The sequence below is a fragment of the Nylanderia fulva genome, unplaced genomic scaffold, assembly GCF_048542155.1.
Source record: "Nylanderia fulva isolate GAGA-0341 unplaced genomic scaffold, ASM4854215v1 Scaffold1, whole genome shotgun sequence".
In the NCBI taxonomy this organism is placed as follows: Eukaryota; Metazoa; Arthropoda; class Insecta; order Hymenoptera; family Formicidae; genus Nylanderia; species Nylanderia fulva.
The window spans coordinates 4,953,297-4,978,915 of NW_028189192.1; the positions used below are offsets into that span (position 1 = coordinate 4,953,297).

Genomic DNA, 25,619 nt, shown 5'->3' on the forward strand with positions numbered 1-25,619 from the left:
ACCCCTTGATGGTTTACGGCAGTTCGCTCCTCGCGATCGCAAAAAGGCGGCATTACCGGCGTCGCTCATGGGCTGCTTTTATTTCAGGAAAGTCGTCGAACAATTTCTCAACGGATTATACCGAGATTTGCTCTCCGGAAAGTTGGGTAATTCCTTTACAAGTTCGCGCTGGAAGAAAGTTTTCGCCAGCCACGATCCCCCTTTTCCTCACCCCTTTTTCCTCTTCACAACCCTTCGATTTTGCACCCTCTCTGTCTCTCTCTCTCTCTCTGTCCTTTTCCATGTTACGCTCCGCGATGACAATGAAATAATTTCCTTTCGCTTCAAAGAGCGCTTTGTGAGCGCTCTTTGTAGAACGAAATTAGCGGTCCAGTTTTTCCGGGATATCATCTTTGGACGTTTAAAGCAACGTCGATTGTGTCAATGTTAAACCTACACGTCCGCTTTTAATCCCGACTCCCACGCTTAACCCTGGAAATAGGGAATTATTACGATTGTTTGCTCGCTCCATGTGTGCACAATATGTCAAATGTCGACTTGTGTAAAATTGAGGATTGTTCATTAAATAAATTTCGTTACGTAAAACATACTATGTCACGCTTTTCGTTTTTTCCGACGATGTTAAAATGTCACCTTTTTTTTCTAAAAATACGTCATCTCTTTCGTTAGTTGAATCAACAACGCAATATATATTTTTTACAGGCTAATACAATGAATTGCAATGCCAAGTATTTGATGTTCTTAATAATCTGCGTGATATTGTCGGAGTACGAAGCTAACGATAAGTCGATTCTCTCGAGGAAACGACGTTACATCGTTTTTCCCGAAGGTTCTACATTTTCCGTAAGCACAATAAATTAATCGTATAATATTATGTAATATACAATATTTTATGTAAACAATTTTCGTAATTTCCTTTCAATTCCGAACAGAGTGTTATTATTCATAACAACACAAGTCATTATATATTCCTCTATTGACTTCAACAATAGATTTTTATAGTACAATGTTAATTTAAATGTAAATTCAATGGCTACGTAAAGTAATTTAACATCTGATTATAAGAGGCACTGCTCGCAAGTTAATTAACTTGATCATTAATTATTTACTGATAAAATGGACTTACTTATTATAATAGATGGAGTTACGCGGCGAAATTGTTATACATACATATACTTTAATATCATTTATCACGAGCTGTACGGAACACACTATTTTCAGCGGGAAGGACTTAATAAGCAATAATTGTCGAGAAAACTTGTAAAACTTCAAGAAATTTAAGACACTCATTTTTCTCTCATTACTTGTTTTCACTTATCTTTTGTCTGATAAGATTTCTAATTGCAGATGCGATCCTAATAATAATTTGCATATGATACTGCTTTAAAAAGTTTATTATATGATATTAGATAATCTTTACAATTAATTGTCGATCGCCAGTGATAAAATTTTCACAAATAATAAGATGCAATTTAATTCGACCAAAAACTGGCTATTCATTTATTGAAAATACGTACTGTGACAGTAGCTAACAGATTATCGATATGACAGGACAACTTTCATGTTTCTATCTTTGATTAATGTAATTGCTGAATAAGAACAACACTTGAAAATGACCACAATGTGGGTCGAAACGTAGTGTGTACTTATTTTCAATAAATGAATAGCCAGTTTTTCGTCGAATTAAATTGCATCTTAATATTAGATAATATTATATAATAAAATATTGTTATATCATAATTTATTCAACTTACGAGAAGCAGAAAAATTTCGTGTTAATAATGATAACAATCATGCCAAAGTTAAAGATAACAAAAACGAAAAGAAATAAATATAGCATGGCACTCTCTACTACAGATCGCTCTCTGCTTGACGGTGCATACCCTGACCCCGGACGACAACATTTTCACGGAGGGTCTAAACTGGGGTATCTCCTATGACCTGCCTAACGAGAGTAAACCCGCCCTGGAGCCGTTCTTAGAGCTGAGGAACGATAAACTTAAATCCGGCAACAAACACGACCGTTACAGCTCGACTGCAGTCGCTAATAAGAACGGCCCTCTGAAATATTCAGGATGGAATAACGATGTCAGGACTCACTTTGCGCCCGGCGGAAAGAAGTACCGCAAGTCGGAGTATTATTACTTGCAGAGGAGGCATCGACGGGACCTTTACAACAAATTGGAGGTCATCATGAATGCGTAAGTGCACGATTATCGGGATGAAAATCCAAGAGAGAGCTTCATTAACGTATTATTCGAAACAAAATCCAATCGATTGCAATTTGATGAAATGCGGTTAAAAGCGTCGACCTTATTCGAGAGATTTGTTTTTCAAATTTAAACAAGACTATTATATTTGCGTTGAGAAAAATATCAATAAAACTTATTAAAATATATGAAAATATATTTCTTCTTGAACACTCAAAATAAAAAAGATAATATATCAAACTTTATGACAATTAAAGATTTTTTATCTTAGACAAATATTTTTAATTTACAAATTTCGTATAAAAATTGCAACGCTCGTATTTCTCGAATAAGGGATTTCATGTATCAACGATTAAGCAAATCCATCGAAATTGTACTCGATAAAATTGAAAGATGAATCCTTGTTGATTTGAATAACAATCTAATTATTGCCACTTCTGATAGCAATTAATAATATCCGTTCGCGAGCGGTTAAGATGACAATTTTCCTGGATCAACGTCGTCGCCTCTCCTACTTCTCTCTCTCTCTCTCTGTTCTCGCCGTCCATTCAAATTGAGCGAATATATTAACCTGGATTTCAGAGCATCTTTAGGGAAAGAGAGGAGGAGGAGGCGAGAGCGACGAATTTTCACGAGACGAGAGACACGCTCGATAATAAAATAGGACGGCGGCTTTAGTGGCTCTGCGGCACGATCGAACGGCCGTCTTGTCTCTTTATGGCGGAGACCCGTCCAAGTATTACAGTTTCTTCCGTGTCATCTGTCGCGACGTATCGACCACACATTAACCGAAAAAATCGATATAATATATATATATATCGCAATAATGACGGCGAGACCGCACATCGGTCGAAGCTGGAGACACGTGCTTATTGTCACGTCACGCAGGGGACTTATAATTTGTCAAGCCGCATCATATTGTAAAATAGACCGATGACACGGCTATTATATACGAGATTTAGCCAATTCATTTTCATCATTCGACCGGGAATTTAAATTACATTTCATGCCGAGTCTGCTAATCCCAGTCACCGCAATATGTGATATGCGTGACGTGATATCAAAAGTCTTGATATCATGATGTTGTAATGGTAATTCTTTTCCGATATATGTGTATATCTCGATAATTCTATGCCGCGTCAATGCGACATACACTGTGAAAAACATATGTAATATATTACATAAAAAATGTAAAATTACACGCACTGCAGGAAAAAAAAATTGTTATATTAACAAAAATTCTGTTCGAAAATCGACGAAACAGAATGTACTGGTTTAATCGACTAGAATTTCTTTCAATGCAACAAGAATCTTGTTTGTACAACAAATCAGTTGTTTGCACTAAAAGGAATTCTGGTCGATTAAACCAGTAAATTCTGTTTTGTCGAAATACAACCAAATTTTTTTCAGTGCAATAAGTAATGAAAATGTATATATTTGAAAACACACATACATTTTCATTATTTAGCGTGCAATTTTACAATTACTATTTATGTAATTTTTACATATTTTTTACAGTGTAATATGGGTAAAAAAATATAAAATTAATAGTTGTAACATCCATCGAGGAAAAAAAGATACATAAACCGATTTTATTTCGTAGAAATAAAATCAAAAGCATATGAGAACAAATCGAAGAAGATCTATAGAGAATCGATGATAATTTTATGGATGCTGTTATCTGTATCGTAACGCGATAATTTTACGGAGATATAACATGCTGACGCATCTTTATTCGAACTTATTACGGTACATTGGCACTGAAAGACTTTGAATAACACGAAACAGGGTGACAGATATGTATTACGGATGAGACCGTGGATATGTCCAAGGATCTTTTACAACCGGATCAACCTTTAGCCATCATCTCGCATTATAGGAAAAGATGATATCAACTCATACTTGTACCGAATTATTCATGATATTTATTTGAAATAGGTGTTTCTATAATGTAATTTGATTAGAACTCTTGTAGCGTCAACTATCTCTTTCACAAAGCTTTTGTTGTACAATAATGAAACAAATATTGCCTACAAGTTAATTTTCTTTTCGCGAAAATACAACTCGAGACTTTCTCTTCTTATCATAATTTCTTTGGAGATTCTCTCCAAATAAATAATAAAAAATAAAATAATAAATTGATAAAAAATTATAACGCTGTTATACATTATTTCCAATGAATGTTTATAATTAATAGTATGAATTGCAATTGTTCGCATCGTCGAAATGTTTTTTAAAATTTTATAATTGACTAATACTATATGACACCACTGATGAAGACTGCGTACAGTCGAAACGTTTGATTTAATTGTATTAATATATTTTAATTGTTTTAATATGGTATATAATTGGAAAGTAATAAAAATTTATAATATTCACTAACATCCCAATAATTTATGCTCTCGAGTTGGCCTGTTCTTACATTAATTTTACAATTTTTTTTTAGTAAAAAATAATCCTTCTCAAGAGAGCGTATTAATTAAGCGGAAACTTTTTTTATTCACAACGTTCGCGGAGCGAACAACTTTACGACCAAAGATCAAAGAAGGCCATTTATGTGTGCCTCGCATAATTGTCGGGAAGACGTTTATTGCATCCCCCGCGATGCTTTTAACGACGTTTATCGAACGACATTTAGCAGCGTCGTTTACTCCACTTTATCCCGGCCGGGATAACGAGGCGAGCGTTAGAGTATTGCGACTAATATCCGCATGAAATCATTCACCCTTTCGCCGAGGAGATGCTAAAGTGGTGGTTTATATAGACCCGACGTCTTATAGAACTATATATTGCTATATAGAAGGCTATACAACAAGGACGCGCATTTCTACGCGCGCATGTGTACGTGTGTATTCTGGATATATTTGTATGTGTATGCGGTCGAGGTAGAGGAGACCACGTCGCCGCTGGTTTATAAAGGATCGGTCGACGACGGTGGCGGCGGCTTCAGGATGGCATGAATCAGATGAGGGTGGCGTTTCCACAGCGCGCGCGGTCCGATAGCGGGAGGGTTGTTTCTGAACGAGTCTCCAGCAGACCATTTATCCGTTTCTCGGGCCAACGACCATGGGAAAATAGTTTCTCCCTCTCGCTCTCTTCCGCGGCCCGGGCCATAACCAGATTTATACCCTCCGGCAGTCGGAGAGCCTCCGATTATTTTCGTCGATAGCGTTCCGCTTCGAGCCAAAATAAGGCCACGGCTCTGTAGCCGCAAGACGTTCTTACTTCAAGGATGTTGCGAGAATACTTAACTGAGAAATCTTTATAGCATTTCGGACTGTGACGACACTCAGAATTTAATGCCGATCGTTTGTTTTAGCTTTTACGAAACAGTAGAGTGATTTGATTAATTGCGAGGAAAGAAGCGTTATTAATAAGTTCGTAGTAAATGATTCGAATTTTACGAAATTGATATGATTTTTTTTTATAACCGACCGCAGTTTTGGGAGACTAATAGAATTTGTGTTACAATAGAAACGTAACATAAATCGTGTTTAGACTTGTCGGCGACGAGACAAATTACGCTCGAAATAGCCGTAAATTGGCAATACAGAAGCGACTAAATATGTCAACGGACGTCATTTACTTAAAAGAATGAGCGGAATAAAGCGGTACATCTCGTAGTGTCTACATTAGGCCTGCAGGATTAATTCTATCTCATTTCTTCGAAGTTCGTTCTGTTAAAGTTCCCTCTTCGTAAAAATTACCCTCGCGAATAAATGATAGGCGTTTATTCAAATTGCCGATGCGGTTGGGTTCGTCAATTGCGTGTAAAATGAATGACTCCTCGTTTTGTCTTACTTTTTCGCTCAAAATTAATCTCTTCATTCTCTTACATATAAAGGATGAGAAAGAGAGAGAACTTTAAATTGTTATAATTTATCTTTGAAATTCTACAATTATAGGCATACTATAATTTTTAAATTACAAGAATAAATATATATTATTTAGTGTTATTTATATTATTTGTACATAAGGAATTGTGTCTTAATTAAAGTTATAAAAATAATTATAAATTGATTATATTACGTAGAGAAAAAACTAGAAATTTATTGAAAAAAGTAGAATAGAAAATTAATTAATTATATCATTAAACATCTAAATATATGTAACTATGTGTAGATATTTTTCGTGTTAGTAAAATCTTTTGACTTTCTATCAAAACAGAGTTTATCGATCATCTAAAGAAATATGTACCCTGTAAAATATCATCCTTTCTTATCTGACTTTGTAGTCAACGAAGAAATTTGATAACGGCTATCATTTAATGCATTTTCTCCTAAGATTTCTCTGGGCACAAAGTGACAATAAGTTAGAAAAATTATTATCTCGTTACATAATGATGGCAATTCGTAAAAGTAACAAAAAGAGTATTTCGACAAATTAGAATCGTATTCAATGAAAGATATCGATTTTTTTTGCTTTTTGTAAAAAATACAGTCACAGCTTGCAAATTTTTTTTTAAACGAATTATATCTTTTATTATTTTACATGTCATCCTCTCTTATTTTTCAGGATGGGCTTTGATGGCAAGTCATGTATTCTACGCGCACTTTGCGAAGCATCTCAGCGATTAATGCCAAAAGGGAACACCTTGATAGAAGAAATGATGCGAATATCATTCTCGTAAGATTCTCTTTCGATGCTTCTTTCTATCTTTCTCCTACGTTTACTTTAATTTACGAATTCATGAATATTAAGCGCCGCGAGATTTCAAAATAATGCGAAGAGAGGAAAAGTAGGGAGAAAAGAACAAATGCGATAAAAGATGTGGAAATTAAGAAAGTGCAAAATAAACAATAATGCCAGATAAACTACTTATCTAATAGCTTTCTTCGAGAATTTATAATTTTTATAAAAAGTGGATCCAACTCTTATGCTTTGTGACAACAAATTTTTTATTTAGCGGATGGGATTCTTTTTTTAGTGAAAACAAAATGAAAATCGCCATTTGTCGCAGAAATCTTTCATGTTTCAATCTACATGTTATCGTTATTAGTTTAAAAATAAAAATCGCGTTATTTTTCACTTGATATGGCTCTAACCAATACAATTTTAAAGTTTTGTGTATTTTTGTTTTTTGTTCCCTCGTTGAAAAAAACCCTCTCCAAATCGATTTACGAAAGCTGTTGGTGCCTGAACAATTTGTTTTGATTGTAATTCGTTACTACTACTTGACCCACTTATCTTGAAACACTTCGAGTAGTCTTGATACCGATACGGTAAGTAAAACGAGTTTTTATAAAAAAAAAATATATATATATATATTTTATATAAAAAACCAGAAAAACAGCTTCTATAGATATTGCAATTTATAAAATTGAATGACACAACTTGAATGAATTCATATATCTGAGAAATTTTCTAATTAAAAATTCCTCATTTTCTATTTGATTTTGTTTAATACAAAGAGACGGAAAAAGTTTTCTTAGAAATTTTTTACATGCCAATTTACTCTTTCATTCTTTCTAAATGAAGGTACAAAGGACAATACAGAAGATGCTATTACAACTCTCTCTTTCTCGCAACGCAAAAATGACGACGGATTAAAAACGTGACTCGACTCGCGTGCGGTTTAAAATAGCTCTTTCTATCCAATGATATCTCGGGAGAGTGCCTCCTCGATTATCCCGTAACCGACCATTAGGAGCAACCTACTCATCATCTCGGCCAAGAATGCGCAATTCGCAAAACGTTAGGGATTTTCTTGTGGAGGGTTCTGTTGAGAGAGGGTTGACTCCTGAGAGAGAAAGAGAGAAAGAAACAAAATAGAGAGGGAGAGAAAGAGTGAGAGTGTTGCTCTACTCTTTCTGAGGGAGAGATATATAATATTTCAGCCGTAATTGATCTTTCTCGGCGAACGATACAGATGAAGATGAGAATCGAGTCTCTCCCATCTCGCCAATTTTCCACGACTCTTCGATTCAATCATCGTTAGTAATGCAACGTACGTTTCTATGTCGATCTAAAAATAATCCTTTACGTTACAGGCTACCCTTAAAGAGGGTGTTCTCCTTCGAACCCGACGAGCATCGCACGTACACTCGGGCACATAAAGCCGGCCACGAGGGCAAGGACTGCGCCGCCATGTTTCCTGGATGCAGTTTCTCCCTCATCGACTTGGCCCTCGGGAAATATAACGCGGCCTTCTCGTCCGACCCGAGTCCCGCAGCCGGAACTTTCGGCACGGAGGACGAGTCTGTCGCGGATTGGTCCAGATACAGCATGAAGTAACGCGATGCATGCAGAGATGCACGGTAACCTGATTCCGGCGTACGTGCAGCATTATGCCGATGATCCTGTTCGAGTAAAGGTAAACGATCGCTGCGAGAGAGCGATACGGGGATATCTGATAGATATAGATTTTTGAAAATGAATTCTAACTCGAACGTAGGCAATGACAATTTGTTGTCGAGAGACGTATCGTGTTATACCGCCGAATATTATATAAACATTTTTTGTAGTTAAATAATATGTAACTTTTGTACACGCACGCAAATGCATTTCTTAATATTATTTAATGAATTTTGAATATTATATTATAAAGGAACGTGTATCAAGTTAAACAACTAATATTGTGTGTTTTACACGGATATGTCATTAAACAAAGTAACGCGTGATTCGCGAATAACAGAGTTGAGAGTGGAAACTAAAGCGTTACTGTACACGTGAAAGCCAGAAAAGCACTATGTGACGTTAGCAAGATGGATACGGTTATATTTTCCATAACAAGCTGTAACAATTTCTCATGTTACATCGTTATCGTAGCATGGTAGTACGATTTAACTAATTGGACAGGATTGTGTTGAACAGCACATGAAACATGAATGCAATGAATAGATATATCGAGTACCGACAAAAGAAATATCCGAAGGAGAAAACGTGAACTTAAGGATCATCGGAATTTGAAGGGATGTATTATGTTTCATTCTTGTGAATTCATCGTCGATATTATTACGCGATACTTTTATACCTCTTTATACGTTACGCGATATTACAATGCTAGTTTAAAATTTAATCCTCATGCATTGCAAATCAGAAAGCAAAATGTATATTCTTTTTTGTAAACTACTAACTTTAAAGGTATAAGCTCAAAGAATAACAATTTTTGTAAAAGATGATAATTGGCGCACAAAGTATGACGGAAAATAAGAGTTTACACAGAAGCGCGATATAAAAGCAAATAAGAACAATTTTAAAAATTTCAATAAAGCAAAAAAATTTTATTCTCGCGCAAATTTGTACCAAATAATAAATTCGCGGATATTGAAATGGGTTGATCGAGTCAAAATATATTAATAAAAATAGAATTGCGTGGAAAAAATAACAGCGTGGTCGAGATATAGAGCGATATCATTATCGGAGAAAATAACCAGTAATTCTATGATTTAAAATATGTATGTTATTTACATATTTATTATAGAAAAGAGAGCTTTAATTATTGGCATAAAATTAATCTCTAATTAAATGTTTTTACCTACTAAATTTTAATTAATCATAAATGAATTCGAGTTATATGAGATAAATGCGCATTATCTTAATTGTATAATATCTATTATCATATTTATATTTGACAATAGCACTTTTTTGTTGATTATTCATAATTTTCTTATATTTACACTAAAAAACATTGAAAACTGATCAGTAAACTGTGATACGGTTAAAAAAGAGATTGAGTAAAAACTTATGTTAGGTAGTTGAAAGTCTCTATGAAGATCTTTATAAAAAATATTTTGTAAGTACACAAAGCATACACAAAACAACTAATAATATTAACTAAATGAAATGATTAAATTTATTTTAATTAACGCAGAATTAATTTTGATTTTAATGTTTACGTGAAACAATAATTATGATTGCAATATTTATTAACTTTTTAATTAGTTGACTCTTTTAATGCAAGTGTTCGTAAATTATAGGTATTACGAGTGCTAGTATCGCAGAATGCGGGGCTCAAATTGTGAGTAACTCGTAAATCATAAAATTTCAAATACGCGCAGAAACAATGCGGATGTAAATAAAATTCGTGAATTTCACATTGATAAAACTGCGTTTAAAACCTAACCGGATTTTTAATATAAAATGTATTTATCCCGCGTGTCCCTAATAATTTATAATCATATATATAGAATGACAAAAATGTCAAGAGTTTGAAAATATAATAAGTATAACTAAAAAAATATGTAATGCAAATGTATATACAATATAAATTACTTTTTAACGGTATTGTTAAAATTTAATTACAATGCTCAGAGTTGTGTAATAGATTGTGATCCGCTCACTGGGCTCAGATCAAAAATCATGCAAATAAAGCACCCCTGGTAGAAATGGCCTTGCCGGTGCCACGACACTTGCTAGCACCATGCAAATTTGCCACACTACAGCCTTATCTAAAAGAATTGGAAAGATACATATCAGGGCCATCCTTGCGCCTGATATATAAATGGCGTGGCATTTATTATAAAGTAAAACGGGCGCAAGTCTGGATTTGACCAGACTTCTAATGCGGCCCATATTTGCGCCACGTCAAATGCTATCGAGATTTTTATTGATTTTCACATTTAATGTATATCTTTTGTCATACATATATCTCTTGTTTTTTGGATCCTTTCCTTTGCCTGCATTTTTTGCATGCAGAGAAATTGTTAAACGAGTATTTAGGCGTTTACGCAGAATTTTGTGCGCATATATATAAATATATTGTTAAACGGAACTCTTCCAGGCCTCGTTTATTAACAAATAAATTTTTTTCTATCGTAAATAATCTAAAAGTAAGTAACCATACTCATAATTTTTGGCACCAAACACAGGGACAACTGTAATAATAACTACAATTTTATCGAACATTAGAGACTTTAAGAAATTGATCGAGAATAAGAAAAATTATACAAGAAAAAAATTATAGAAAAAAAATACAATATTAAAACAATAATTTAATTAAATAAATAACAAATAAAGTATTTAAAAAGCTATTATTGTTGTTTACTCTCTTTTTATCTGTTTGTTTTATTCATAACTTCCATTTGGAGGACACCATTTTTCAACATGTTGCTACAAAGTATACAAGGAGATATGATAAGGGGTTAATCGTGCACGGCCGACGTGGATCGGGTGAGATACGACACGAAATGGGACGTTGCATCAAGAACCGGTAGAAGTAGCAGAGAGGGTGAGTGATGGAAACTGGAAGAAGGGGGAGGAGGAGAAGAGGAGAGTACCCTCGAGATAGCACTTATGTTGTATTTGCTACGTGTCATAAATACTTTATATCTCCGCGGAAGAGATGATAATTTTACTGAAGCCTACTTTCTTTGCACGCATAGCCGAGCAAGAAATTATTTCAAGTGGTACAATTCAAAATTTCATGCAAGATCTATGGAAAATAATTTTGTTTAGAAAAACCGTGTATATCCTCTCTCTCTCTCTTCTTTCTATCTCTCTTATATATACTTTATTCGCGTCACATGTCATCGAAGTATTGACTTTTAATTAAAAATCAAAATTTATAACTATTTTCGCACATGAGCTTTTTAATTAAATCAGCCATCATTAACTATAACAATTAGATTTTATACCTTGATTTGTCACGCATATTTAGTCGATTAACCCGGAGAAATGAATGTTAAATGCTTTTATTTTTTTTTTACGTTTTATTATTTTTTAAAATTTCTTTTTCAGCTAATCCGATTTCTTCAATTTTCCGTATTTTCGCTGATTGATTTTTTCCACTCTCTGTTATTCGCCTGTCGTTCTTGTCTGACATCATAATATTCCTCAACAGAATATACAGAATAAAAAATTACATTTCACTCATTGAGAATAAGAATCCTCGGGCTACACCGATAACGATATAAAATTGACGTAACTATTTTGTCCTATTCAATTCGCTAAACAGACATCAGTACGATAAGCTCGTCGGAGAGAAACATAGCTGTACAATTTATTTATTTATATTTCTTGTTTTTATCAATTCGATAAACTTATGGATATTAAAAAAGATTGTCGAATAATGTTAAGTATACTTATTCCGCCGGTATTCGATACCAAGTTGTCAAAGTTGTCAAAATCTAACTAATAAAGCTAACTAATAAAACGCGATACTTTTGACAGCTCTTCCGAAGTCGAAAAAAGAGCTATTAAGCAAAGACGCGTTGATGCGAAACACTATTGTATCTTTTGACTGATTCTGGGTATATATTCGATGACATGGATGTCCGGTGGGCGTCTCCATGGGAATAATGACACTCTTGTGGCGCCGATGATATTGATATTACTGACGAAGAAATCCGATATATTGATTGGCGAGGCAAAAGCAAGGCTCGTTAATAACGCGATAGGGCTCGGTAATTTCGAAAGTAATGTCCGTTACATTGTGTACGCATTTCCCTTCTTCTTTATAGTGCGATATAAATATACGCAAATATTCTCTCGAAAAAGAAAAGAAATTTTCGCCGACGAGAAGCTTTTTTCCTATTTTTCATACATTTTGCATCAACGCATCTATAAAATAGCACTTTCTTGATAATGTTAACGCCATTAATAGCCTCAATAATTCAACGCGTTTATGGGTGTTATATGTACTTGATGATAAAATTTCTGGATAAAATATTTGAAGCTTTTATTATATTCTAGAGCGATTTTCCAGAAGTAATTCCAGACGAATAAGAGATGCACAAATAAAGTTATTAGATATTTACGAGGGTTATCACTCGGCTGAACGACCGAGGAAGCCGTTAGATGCTCTTTCGCCCTATTTATGCCGCAAAGGTTGCTTTTACATTTTATTGCCGTATATACGTCGTGTTTGTTTTGCTGGGTAAGGGACGCCCTTTTTGCTCCCGTCGCAAGGCGCGGCTTTTTATCATTACACGATGCGGGTACGATGCACCTATCTTGGTAGCCTCGTCGCACACGTGCAACCCTACCTTTTTCTAGGCGTTGCACGCGGATAAAGGAACTTCGACGTGCATCCATAATATAAAAGCCATGCGCATCCTGCAAAAGCGACGCGATTGCAAAGTCGTGATTAATTATAGCGCGAGAATTAAATGTTAATTTAGAACGCGCGTGTGTAAATCGAGAATTAAATCAAGAAACGAGGAGAAAAAATTCTCAAAAGCCCGGCTTTGCATCATCTTGCTTTCACCATTCAAATTACGCATATTTGTAACGCGCATTTATAATATATTGATGATAAGAATTAAACTTTATAACGCAACCAAATTGCAACTGTAAACAAATTGACAAGAGTATATGTATGCATGTGGGTACGTGTGTGTGACTTTTATATATATATATATATATATATACTATATATTTAATGAAGCAATTCTTGTGCAGATAGAAAGTGGGATGTAATTTTAAAAGTTGCATTTTTGAACTTTAGCGGCAGCCTTAGAAGCTTTAATTTCTCACACCTGCGCGATAACGAAAATTAGATTTAAGAAAATTGCGTCGGCGTAATTGCACTGACGGAGTAGCATTAATGTTGCCATTTAAACGGCAATTAAAATGGAAAATTCAATTTTTACATTTTTCGGTATAGGCCGTGCTCTATCTTTTACAGCGAACTTATTAAAATTATTAATGATGCGGTGATGTCCGTAAGATGCATTAGCGACCGAAATTCACTTTCATGTCTATATTTTCTTTCTTTGTACGCGCACGTGCGTACAAGTACATATCTATCGATTTAATCGCGAGAAGAGAGAGAAAAACCGTTGCTTTGCCTCGAATCTTCTGCAAATATCGCTTTAGGCCGCAAATTAGAATTTAAGTTAGTAATCGGAGTCGTCGCGCGTTAACCAGCCGTGAAATGGGATACATCAATTACAAGCAATTCGTCGTTATCCGACGACAACGAATTCCGACTTCCTGCCCGCAAATTTATTTTTCATTCCGACGTCTCTCTTTCGCGCTTTCCTCTCTTCCTTCTTTTTTCTGCCATTGAATAAAATCCGGTAAGAGAGAACAGATATCGATTCCGCGCGACGCGGCACCGCCCTAGTTCGCGGGCCAGAACCGGGCGTGGTGATGTGTAGGCCGCTTATAACAACCCTCCGTTTTACTACGACGCCGCCGTATGATTCTACGATTCTGCGATTCCCGCCGCGCGAATTCCCGCAGGTGCTAAGAGGGTAGTAAAGGAAGACGTATCTCTCTTCGCAAGACGCGTTTTCGCGGCCGCGCGAATACCAACTAGCGGCATCCAAAGTCGCCAGTTTCGCGGTCGATGTTGAATTTGCACATCGACGACGACGACGACGACGACGACATGCCTCCTGGGACTCGCGATGCGCCGTACGCGACGTTTTCTATGCGAGTGACGTCTCGCCGAATAGAAAAACACGACCCTTTTCCACCCTCCTTCGCCACCCTTCTGTGCGCCTCGCTGTAAAAATAACGCGAGAATGGCGGGAGAATCGCGTTCTCTCTGGAAATAAATACACGTTTCCACGAGTCCCTCATTGTTGTTCCGGAAAAATCGCATTTAACGCTTTCTGATAAAATTGTTTTTTATCGGATATCTGAAATGCTTTACACACGCAGTTGTATCTTTCATTACAACTGTGTAATTTACAATTGTGTAATTTAACAAATGTATAATTATGTATTTATAGCTTTTTTTTATTGTAGACAATTTGTAATGTGGGACGTTTGTTATATTATTATAATACGCATTTATTTGACATTCCATATGTATAGATATACTTGAAATTATCGTATATATAGTATTATAAAACAAGTGCTTTTTTAGTAGAAAATTGTTTTTAATGCATTCTGTCATGTGCGGTATTTTTCATCGGATTTTTTTTCGATATTTGTAAATGAAAGTGAGATAAATATTCAAAAACGTACCAGATGACGATGCATTTAAGTTGCTTGTTAAATAAGTAACTCATGTAACTCATTTGAATTCGCTGATGTCGAAAACGAGCATCTCACCGTTAACATTTTTTGTACGGAATATTAAAAAAAAACAGACTGTATAGTCTTTTTCGACTGGAAATTCACAAAGCGATGGTTAAAATTAAAATCTACTCGATACTGAAAAGTTGATCCTGAAAGTTACAACTGTTTAACGATACGATCAGCAATATTTAATAGTGACGCAATAATTTGTTTTTATTTTCTAAAGACGGTTTATTATCGACCAAGATCGTAAAGCACAACGATATAAATCGCGGTTTAAATGAAGAATCCTGATAGTGTTTGCTATTTATCGCGTGACTTAACTCGATGCAGCGGACTTTTACGTCGGTCGAACTTTCCAACCCGAGTTTTTCCGTTAAAAGGGTTAATTATGGCCGGAACCTTTTTAAGCGTCCACAGCAACAATTTCGATGGAAATCCCACGAAAAGTTTCGCCATCGATGCGCGCAAAATATGTCACCCCATTCACGCGAAATGGTGGTAAACGCGAATGCGAAAGTAAGTCGTGCCAATTTTCGAGTCGTATATCCTTAAAACGGAATTACATTTAAAAATTTTAATGACATATTTTATCATATTTATCTCAAGAATGACTTCATTTGATAGTATTTATTTTTTCTATTTTTCATTTTTTATCTATACCGATAAAAATTAAAGTATACAAAATATATAAAGGGGTATATAAAGTATATAAAGGATAAATTAGGAGTTTATCAGTTTTTAATCGAAATAAAAATTAATATATAATTATTATTTAAACATTTCAATCATATATACATTATTTTTATTATTTTGATTATATTGATCATTATGAATTTGTTTTGCTACCCTCTAAATTACTATTAAAAAAAACACGATAGTGAAAGATCCATTAAAAAAAATGAAAGTAAACTCACTTTTTTTATCAAACCAAAAGTGTTCGATCAATTTTTATTACTGCAATTCGTCAGATTATCGTAAAAGCCTTAAAATATCGTAACGAGGATCTGCATATATATATCTTTCAATTTTGCGAAAAATTGTTTAAACACATTAAACCGATTAATCCCAGAATGATTATTTCGACTTTAGCAGGTCGAGGTGTGTCACCAAGTTGCCTCATATGGCGAAATATGTTAATATACACCTCCGGCTTATATACGCTGTTAATTACAACTTGGGCAGTATTACAAATGAGTTTAATGAAGTTTAAGAAGATAGTGACTCCCGTTAAGACCGCTTCTCGGGAAAGTATACGAGAGAAGGAACGTGCTCTTAAACATCATAAATATGAAGTGACGCCGAAGTGACGCTAAGCCGCTTTGCGGCGTTGCAGCTCCGGAGAAGGAGAGGAGCTGCTCTCGCGACGAGTGAAGTATTGATTCAGGAAGGCATCGCGTCGTCCGCAAGTACTGCCGCAGTACTTCCCCAAGAAAAATTGGTTCCTTCCGATTAACTTAATTTGTCGCGCGCGCGCGAGAGAGAGAGAGACGCGCCTCCGTATTGCCTCCCAGGGCGTCCTCGATTGCCTTCGACGATAGTTTTGGCTCCCGTAAGTGATACCCTGTCCCGAAACGCGGCGAAAACTTCCTCTTCCCTTACCAGCGTTACCTTCTTCTTCCTCGTTTTCTCGATACGCTATCGTTTCGTACGGGCCGTTTCGCGAACGACGTTATCGAATTTCTTCTCGCGTCGATCGGCCTACATAGACGGATCGGGTGTAACATTGATTCATTTCGTCGCGGAATTGTGAACACGCGCGTTATTGTAACGCGAGAAAATGTTATCTATCTCGCGACATTTTTCAGACGATTAAACTCATTTCAAACGACGAATTCTTCGAACGACACATATGTATATTTTCGAGATTAGAGTTTAAAAACTTGATAATATAGTAAGATGCAATTTAATTCGACCAAAAACTGGCTATTCATTTATTGAAAATAAATACACAATAAGTGTGTACTTATTTTCAATAAATGAATAGCCAGTTTTGAAAATTTTATCACTGGCGATCAACAATTAATTGTGAAGATTTTTTGATAATATAGTGCTTTTACACTTAAGAGAAGACATTAAGAACAAGTTGCACTTAACGTTGCACGCAAATTCGAGCGCGATGTCAATTATCCATATTGTTAATTGGCGGTCTAACATCATTAACGTTTTGAGGGAAGAATAGTTCAGTCTCTAATTATAATTTGAGTGAGAGTTAGAAGCCAGGGGAGGAACCCGAATGAAGATTAAAGCGTGATCCAAGTCGCTGAGGAAGCTTCGGAATACATCGTCGTATGTCGTGATTCCTCCCTCCTTTCTCATCCCTATACACCCCCTAGTAACCAACGAGATTAATAATGAAATAACATCTCGTCTACCGTGTCGCGTCGGTTTCCACTTTCCCGGGCAAAACGCGAGCTCGATCCATTAACAATGACGTTTCGCTAGCACGTTAAGCCCTCAGCTCTATCTAAGCTTCACACACAGGAATACCGCACGCATTCGGAATTCCTGTTCGGTTCGCCGCGATATATCGGACAAGAGCGCGAGGAGGAGACAAACTCCTGCAGAGCGTATCTGCGGGTCGGTCCTCAACCGGAAACGCATCCGGCGGAAAGATCAAAGAGAGATATAACAAAGAGGAGAAAGGCAGCACAGAAAAAACAGTATTCTTGAAAGAATGCAAATATGCCTTGATTCAATTATATTTTATTCTTATAATAGCGCCAAATATAAATAATTTTGGATAAAGGATAATTTATCCTTAAAACAAATGCAAAATATTATTGGTTGAAGCTGAAATTTACTTATAAATATTGCAAGGACAAGTGACAAGTGAGTATCGGATATAAGCGGTACTTTCAAGTATATATAATAATTCTTAGTTCAAATGTGACTAAGTTTGTTTTTACCATACGCGATTTTTCAAACAAGAATATATCTTAAGGATAAAATATACTTTGCACAAACTTATTTATTATTAAGGCAAATAAAAATTTGTGATTACAAAGAGCATTCTATGCTTAAATCAATCAAATAGCGTTCAAGAATAAAAATATACTTCACAAATAATAAGATGCAATTTAATTCGACCAAAAACTGGCTATTCATTTATTGAAAATAAGTACACACTACGTTTCGACCCACATTGTGATCCTTTTCAAGTGTTGTTCTTATTCAGCGATTACATTAATTAAAAATAGTCCAGTAGTTAACAGATTGTCGATATGACAGGACAACTTTTGTGTTTCTATTTTTAATTAATGTAATTGCCGAATAAGAACAACACACTTGAAAAGGACCACAATGTGAGTCGAAACGTATAGTGTGTACTTATTTTCAATAAATGAATAGCCAGTTTTTGGTCGAATTAAATTGCATCTTATTATTTGTGAAAAATTTATATCTGGCGATCAACAATTAATTGTAAAAATATACTTGAATCAAGGATTCCTTTTTTTCTGTGAGAGAGAAGGAAGACGTCCCCCGGTCGCTGTATTTTCGCTATAATTACGTCGCTTACGAAGGAATCCACGTTCTCCGTAATAAAACCGCGATCGCGCGCGCCGACGAAAGGCAGAGATTAATTTCTTTTCAGCGCCGGTAGGTACCACCGGGAGAGGAGGATTGCAGATGAATATCGCGAACTCTCCTGTGCAAGACGAACGACTCTCCCCTTTGCTTTCGCAGATAACAATAATGGAGCTTCCAGCGGCTATCTGCGACTTTCGAAAGATCTCCCTCTTATTGCGAAATAGCTCCGCTTTACGGAGGATTATGTATGCATTATGCGTGATAAAAAAATGGGAATGAAGATATTTATCAGTCTCGCTTATTGTGTTCGACGGTAAATTTGAGAGAAAGAAGCTAGAAACATATCAAAGTCCTGAAATTTATCTGATTTTTAGATATCGATATTAAACTCCCTTTATCTATCATTTCGCCCTTTTTATTTCAAATTTGTTCATCTTATTTATTTTTTCTCTTTACATTATACGTTTTTATATTTCCATCATAATATTACTAATTATTCGAGATTTAAATCAGAATATTTGTTTCGTTAGAGCGAAATATGAAAAAATCAAGAGCTAATTTAAGAGCTAATTTTTTCAGAAAATCTTAATGCTTGAGCATCTGCGATGCCGGCAAAATAATCATCCGTTGAAAAGAAAAGACTTGAGAAAAGGCTTTGAAGATTTGTCTTTTGTATAAAGAATGAACACACAGAAAAGAGCTGACATGGAAGGACACGCGCGCGAGTGTCCAGGTCATTTTTTAATAAACTTGAGGAAAAACCGGAGAGAATAAGAGACTGGAGACAGAGAGGAAAGAGAACACTTATATCTTTGATTTTCCACTTTGCAAATTTACGACGGATACGTTGCATGCGACTCCCTTTGTTAACCCGGAATCCTATAGAAAACTCATTTTCCTCGTAGATGGACAAAGTTTTATGATCGCTCTTCTTTTGTCAACTTTTGGAACAGATAAAATTATTTTACGGTATAAACGAGACTCATCTCTCGCTCTTAACTTAACGCTCGCGCTGGTAATACGAGACATGGAGAACTTTAACGCTCTATCTTTAGCGAGAGATCTTTAATTGAAGAACTTAAAAAGTTATAGCAACGTGGCCTGTGTGCTGAAAGACCTGTCTTAGAGAATCTGTTAAAGGATTATTTCAGCTTAAAGAAGAAAGCGATGATTTTTCTCACGTCAGTTTCACGTGTATGTACAGTTTTCTACCCATACAGTACAACAAGATTGCAGCAGCATTGTGGCACAACATTTCATTGCAATATTACAACATTGCATAAACATTGTGAAATGTTGCAGCAATCTTGCTGCAAGGTTGCAGCAATGGTAAAATGTTCGCTTTCAGAAACATCGTTCTATAACATTGCAGCAATAATGCAAGAAAATATATATATAATATTACTATTGGATTATTGGAAATGTGCCAAATACATGATCGGTCTGTACCTAATATTTTTTGCGTGAATTTAATTTTCATAATATTTCTCAAATGTTGCTGCAACGTTGTTTAAACTATATTGCAAATTCATGTCTATATAATATTTCTGCAATATTGCTGCAAACTTGTGTGCTGTATGGGTATTGGCCTCTTTCATCAAACAACTTGATTTCAGCGAAAGAAACGTATTATTCAAGAAAATCTAAAAATGCATCTACAAATATCGAACTTTTGTTGTTCGACACACGATGGCGGAAAATTGCGATACAATATTCGCGAACACAATTCCGCTTCGCGTAATATCGGGAACACAGCTACGAGAATTACATACATTCTTTCCATTTATTTACTCAGAACGTTCAATACTCTACCGCATATAACGCACGAGAGAAAATTTCAGAAATAACATCGGTGCCGCAACGAGAGAAACGTTAAACTTCTCTCTATCTAAGTTTACCCATTCCCCGTAGTTCGATATGTTTTTTGCTCTCATCGTGTACATCTCAAGAATGAGAACGCACGAGTTTTTATTCCGAGAATCTGTCGATAACGCATTTCGCAGAGGATATACGCAGCTCTTTTTTCTACGAAAATTCGCCCTCGGGATATGAAAACGTACACCATCACATATAATTAAAGAGAGATTATATTTTCCCCTTTCTCTTTCTCTTCTCCCTCGTGTATTTCGGAGAAGAGAAAAATATGCAATTAAGAATTAATATCGCGGCATTAGGAAGGATGAAGAGTCTCGCATTTAATATTAATAATCTAATCCTTCTGATGCTCAAACAAACATGCACATCACGTGTACGCGAAGTTTTCGAAACGGAAGTTACCCTCGACGGTCCGACCTGCATACCTCACCCCATCTACAGCGAAAGAGGAAGAACAGAGGAGAAAGAGAAGGGGCTGGAAATTCCTGTAAGAGAAGTCTCGGGCGATTCGGCATGGAAAATTCGAATACGTGCCGGGAGCCAATCTATCCGAAACGAGGAAGAAAGAAGCCCGACAGGAATGCCACGCGGGAAGGATATTGCGTCGTCGTCGAGTCTCGCGAGAGAGAGAGAGAGAGAGAGAGACCGACAACGGAGGAAAGAAAGCGACGACTCCAGTTCTCTTTTTGTCCCACGCGCTGACTGGAATCGTCCCTAACGCGAAGCAATAAAAATGTCGATGTATATAAGGGATAGCAAAACGAGAGGGAAATATGTGCCTGTTAGATTCTTATCTTTTGTTAAGCTACTAATGGTATCCAGAAAAAAATACTATTCTATTTTACGTCTTTTATTATATTTTTAATTAAACATGTTATTAATATATAAAATATATAAAAAATATATAAATATATATATATATATATATATATATATATAAATGTATATATAAATGTATATATAAATATATATAAAATATATAAAATATATATAAAATATATAAAATATATAAAATATATAAAATATATATTATATTAATAAAATATATGTAAAAATATATAGAATAAAATATATGTAAAATAAATAAAATATAATATATACAAAGGTATAATATATAAAAAGATATCAAACTTAATTAGATTTTATATTATTTTTGATATAATGACTTATTACCATTTGTTAGGAGAATGTTGAATTATTGAATAGACTTGTTAAGCGAGGGATGATCCTGGCAGAGACACGAGCTTCGACAGTCGTAAATCGCGCGAGATATCTTTCAAGATGGGGGAAGGGGAAGGGGTGGAAAATCCGCGACACAATGCAGCGGATAGCCGGGGTCCTTGAGATACACGACAAAGGTCCTCGAGCGGAGATATGTTAGGATGGTACTCGAAAAGGAGAAAAAGGGAGAACCGTTCGTCGAAACGTTTTTACGTTACCTCGACTTTTGAGTGCCCTCCATCGCGATTGAGGCAAAACGTGTGTGTATGATTTCTGACGGTACCCGCGTACCTCAAAAAATATATATAATAGGTAAATATATATAATAAAAAATATATATAATAAATTGTGCTTTTCATAAATAAGATAAACCAAGCGAAGATTAACTTTTCTCGTTAGCTCAGAATAATTTAAGTAAAAATATTTAAGTCAATGCGAGACCATCAAGCACTGATGCAATTTTTATCGTTTTCAGAAGAAAGTTAAGCGCTATTAAAGTAACTCTTGCAGCTAATCGCTTTCACAAACCCATTAAAACTCAGCGGTAACTTTATCCGTTATAGAAATTTCTTGCTGATCGTTTAGATACAACAACTGCATCGGCTATGCATATTGATGCGTATGATTGAAATGAAAAGAAAATACTTTGCTTGTAACTTTCAACCGAAACGGATGCATCGCGAAATACGTATGAGTATAAATGTGTTGAAGCAAAAATATAAAACTATCCAGCGAAAAATATCAAAAATCTTAATCGTGTTTGACAAATCTATTTTGCGAATTCAAAACCAATTACAAGCAAGCTGGACGAGCAGACAAATATACCGTCTTTTTACTTTGAACACGTTTCTATCGACAACAGGCAATTTCCTCGAAATAAATTCGTGTCGTTTTTCCGATTTTTACCAATGCTGAATCCTTCAAACTCGCCATTGATTTCGTGAAAACACGATTCGAATGAGAGTGACTATCGTAATAAAAATCGGATAAAAATGTAGACAAGAGTTGCAATCATATATCGACAGAATATTAATCAAACGTATATGAGTTCTATCAGAAATAAAATTTACAAGTATCTTTTTCTTTCAGAAACGTTCCAAAAACTGATTAAATAAGCCGTAAGTCTCCGTCAAGTTATGATAAATGAACGCGGAAGAAAATGCACATACATATGTATTTTTTCGTTCGTCCGAAATTGTACGAGAACTTATACTGCGTAGTTTAATCTTGATAATATTCAAGATGTAAGAATTCTCGATAGAACATAATACGTTTGAGTTCAACAAAATTGACCTGTATATTAGAGCATAATACAAGATAGAATAAATCTTGGGGAATGTCACTACTTACCGCAACAGAATTTTTCCGTGACATTTGTAGTTGTGTGTTCACTTTCGTAGTACGAAATTCGTACGCTACCGTATATATATATATATATGCATACAAAATATATACCCGAAAAAATATATCTATATATATATTTTTGCGACTGACAAATTTTTCTGCGCGTCACGGGCACGAAAGAGGATATTAATGTCTACATGACGAAATTTCAGCCGAATGTCCATAAGCGGACGGTAAATCTTTTTGAAGCTTTATTATTTAGCAAATCCTCATTTTTATGTGTGTATATGTATGTACGTGAGAGAGTAATTTTATTGTAAACAATTTTATTATAAAATATATTATGAAGCATATTAGAAAATCTCGGCGATAAAAGAGACAAAAGTCCGCTTCTCTGTAAACTGGCGAAAACGGGATTCACTATAACTTTTTTCTACTTAAGAACGACAATTTTAATTTATATATTCGTCTTTCATGCACAAAAATATACATTATAAAATTTCGGCAAAATCAGAGGATTTTTACGAAATATTATCAAAAATTTAAGTAAAAATTCATAAGACTCACCGATACGATGCATAGCAGCGGAGTTGTAAACTGTAAAATATAAATAATAATAAATTAAAATAATTAATATTTTGAAAATAATTAAAAATATTATGAAGTTTATATCTAAAAAAATTTTGATAAAAGTTATGTAATACTTTTAATTATCTATTTAATAAATTAAATAAAAAACTTAAAATAAATAAATAAAATTATTTTTCGAAATATTAATTATTTTAAATAATTAATTAATTTAATCTCTTATTATATAATTTTTATATATTTATATTTTACAGTTTACAACTCCGCTGCTGTGCATCGTACTGGTAAGTCTCATTAATTTTTACTTACATTTTGCTAAAAGATAACTAAAAAAGATAACTGTGTAATTAAAAAAGGGTCAATAATAAGACAGTAATAATTGTGAATTCTTAAAATCTCAACTGTAGTTTGACATAATCTAAGTATAAAAAAATAAATTTAAGTATTTAATTTAAAATAAATTTATGGAACATATATTATGTGTGTGTATATACATATATACACCGTACACATATTTATTTTTAATATTTAAAATTAATGTAGATATTTTAAAATAAAAAGTCTTGTATACATTTTTATACAAAATTTAAGTCGTATAATAATATAAAGTAGATCGTTATCAGAGATACGAGCAATCATTTTACAATTTACATAAAAAATAATAAATTAAATACATTATAAATCGCTTACCTTATGTATTAAAATCGTTCGATATGCCATCGTTGAACCGTCTCTTCCTCTTTTGCTGATTCTCATTTTGCTGATTCATGATTTTCAAACACGAAGGAACACGATTAATTACGATCATTCGTGTACTATAATCAGCAAAATACAGTGGCGACACTTTGTATTCCCGACATTGATTGGCTTTCAATACTTTATTATTACAATTGGAAAACGACGCGGAAACTACGATCTCGCAAAACAAACGATCTGTTCATGGCTCGAAAATCACGCAACTTTATGCGTCACTTGCCGCGAGGATGCTACATCTGGTACTGACGCACTGACACAGCACCACACTCACATCGCACCGACATTACATTGACAGCATATTTTTATATAAATATATTTGAATGTGATATATGTATCTGTTGTATTCAAATATATATTTATACAAAAAAAATACGAAACAAAAATGAGACAATTTTTTCGGGCGCAGATTCAATTTCTACGTCTCAAAATACATTTAAAATATATATATGGGTTCAAAAAAATGATCGATAAAATTTCTATATCGAGAAAAAGAGAGAATATTTACTTCTATTTGATACAAATATATTGTTGAGAGATAGTATATGATTCGATAAATAACCATCGTCACGTTCGTTTATAATAGAAATTATTCATTGAGCGAGTTGATGACCACTAGGTAATTGCAAAAATAACACAGTAATAATCGTGGAATCAAAAATAAAATACAACACACGGAGCGATTCACGCATCCTACCTTCTCACTCGAGTCTCGTAGCTGAATGACAACAAAGCTAGAGAGTATAAACGATAGTGCGCTGGATTTGTTGTCATTCACGTGGGGAAGGTTGTTTACGCGGTGAAGGTTGGGCTTAGTATAACACATAACACATTTAATTTGCATCTACACGAAATATTTCAACGCAATACAAAATATGTCTATTTCCACGAATATTTTTTGAGCTTTAAATTAATTAATTATATGTTATATTAATTAATTATATATTATAGTTATTTGTATATGTATATTATTTAACAGTTGATGTGTATTACTACTCTTTTTGCTACTTTAGTCACTCGGAGTCTGTTGGTTCATGCATTATTAATCTCTTGAATGAATATATTATTAAAGAATGCATTATTATTATTGAAATAATATTACTATATAATAGACAGTAATTTTAATTAAACATTACAAACAATAAAATTTCACTGAAAAAAAATTAATTAATGATAGTAGCTGTT

At 34.5% G+C, this 25,619-nt stretch overlaps 2 protein-coding genes across 2 annotated transcripts in view; one reads left to right on the top strand and one right to left on the bottom strand.

Moving 5' to 3' along the window:
* Positions 1-25,195, bottom strand: part of LOC114931097 (uncharacterized) — a 133,703-nt gene extending 108,508 nt beyond the window's left edge. Inside the window, exons 1-2 of the mRNA XM_085480454.1 lie at positions 24,372-25,195; positions 23,661-23,690 (exon numbers count right to left, since the gene is read on the bottom strand). Coding sequence (XP_085336580.1) covers positions 23,661-23,690; positions 24,372-24,437 — 96 coding nt within the window. The 5' untranslated portion in view covers positions 24,438-25,195. The remainder of the gene's footprint in view (positions 1-23,660; positions 23,691-24,371) is intronic.
* On the top strand, positions 712-8,444 carry LOC114931090 (uncharacterized). Its single transcript, XM_029303032.1, has 4 exons — positions 712-843; positions 1,858-2,201; positions 6,726-6,836; positions 8,201-8,444. Exons 1-4 carry the CDS (start codon positions 712-714, stop codon positions 8,442-8,444), a joined length of 831 nt encoding a protein of 276 aa, XP_029158865.1.
* Positions 25,196-25,619: the final 424 nt, after the last annotated feature.

Coding starts and splice junctions, on each gene's coding strand:
- LOC114931090 (XM_029303032.1), top strand. CDS start 712: ATGAATTGCAATGCCAAGTATTTGATGTTCTTAATAATCTGCGTGATA. Junction 844..1,857: donor CCGAAGGTTCTACATTTTCC/GTAAGCACAATA, acceptor TCTCTACTACAG/ATCGCTCTCTGCTTGACGGT. Junction 2,202..6,725: donor TTGGAGGTCATCATGAATGC/GTAAGTGCACGA, acceptor CTTATTTTTCAG/GATGGGCTTTGATGGCAAGT.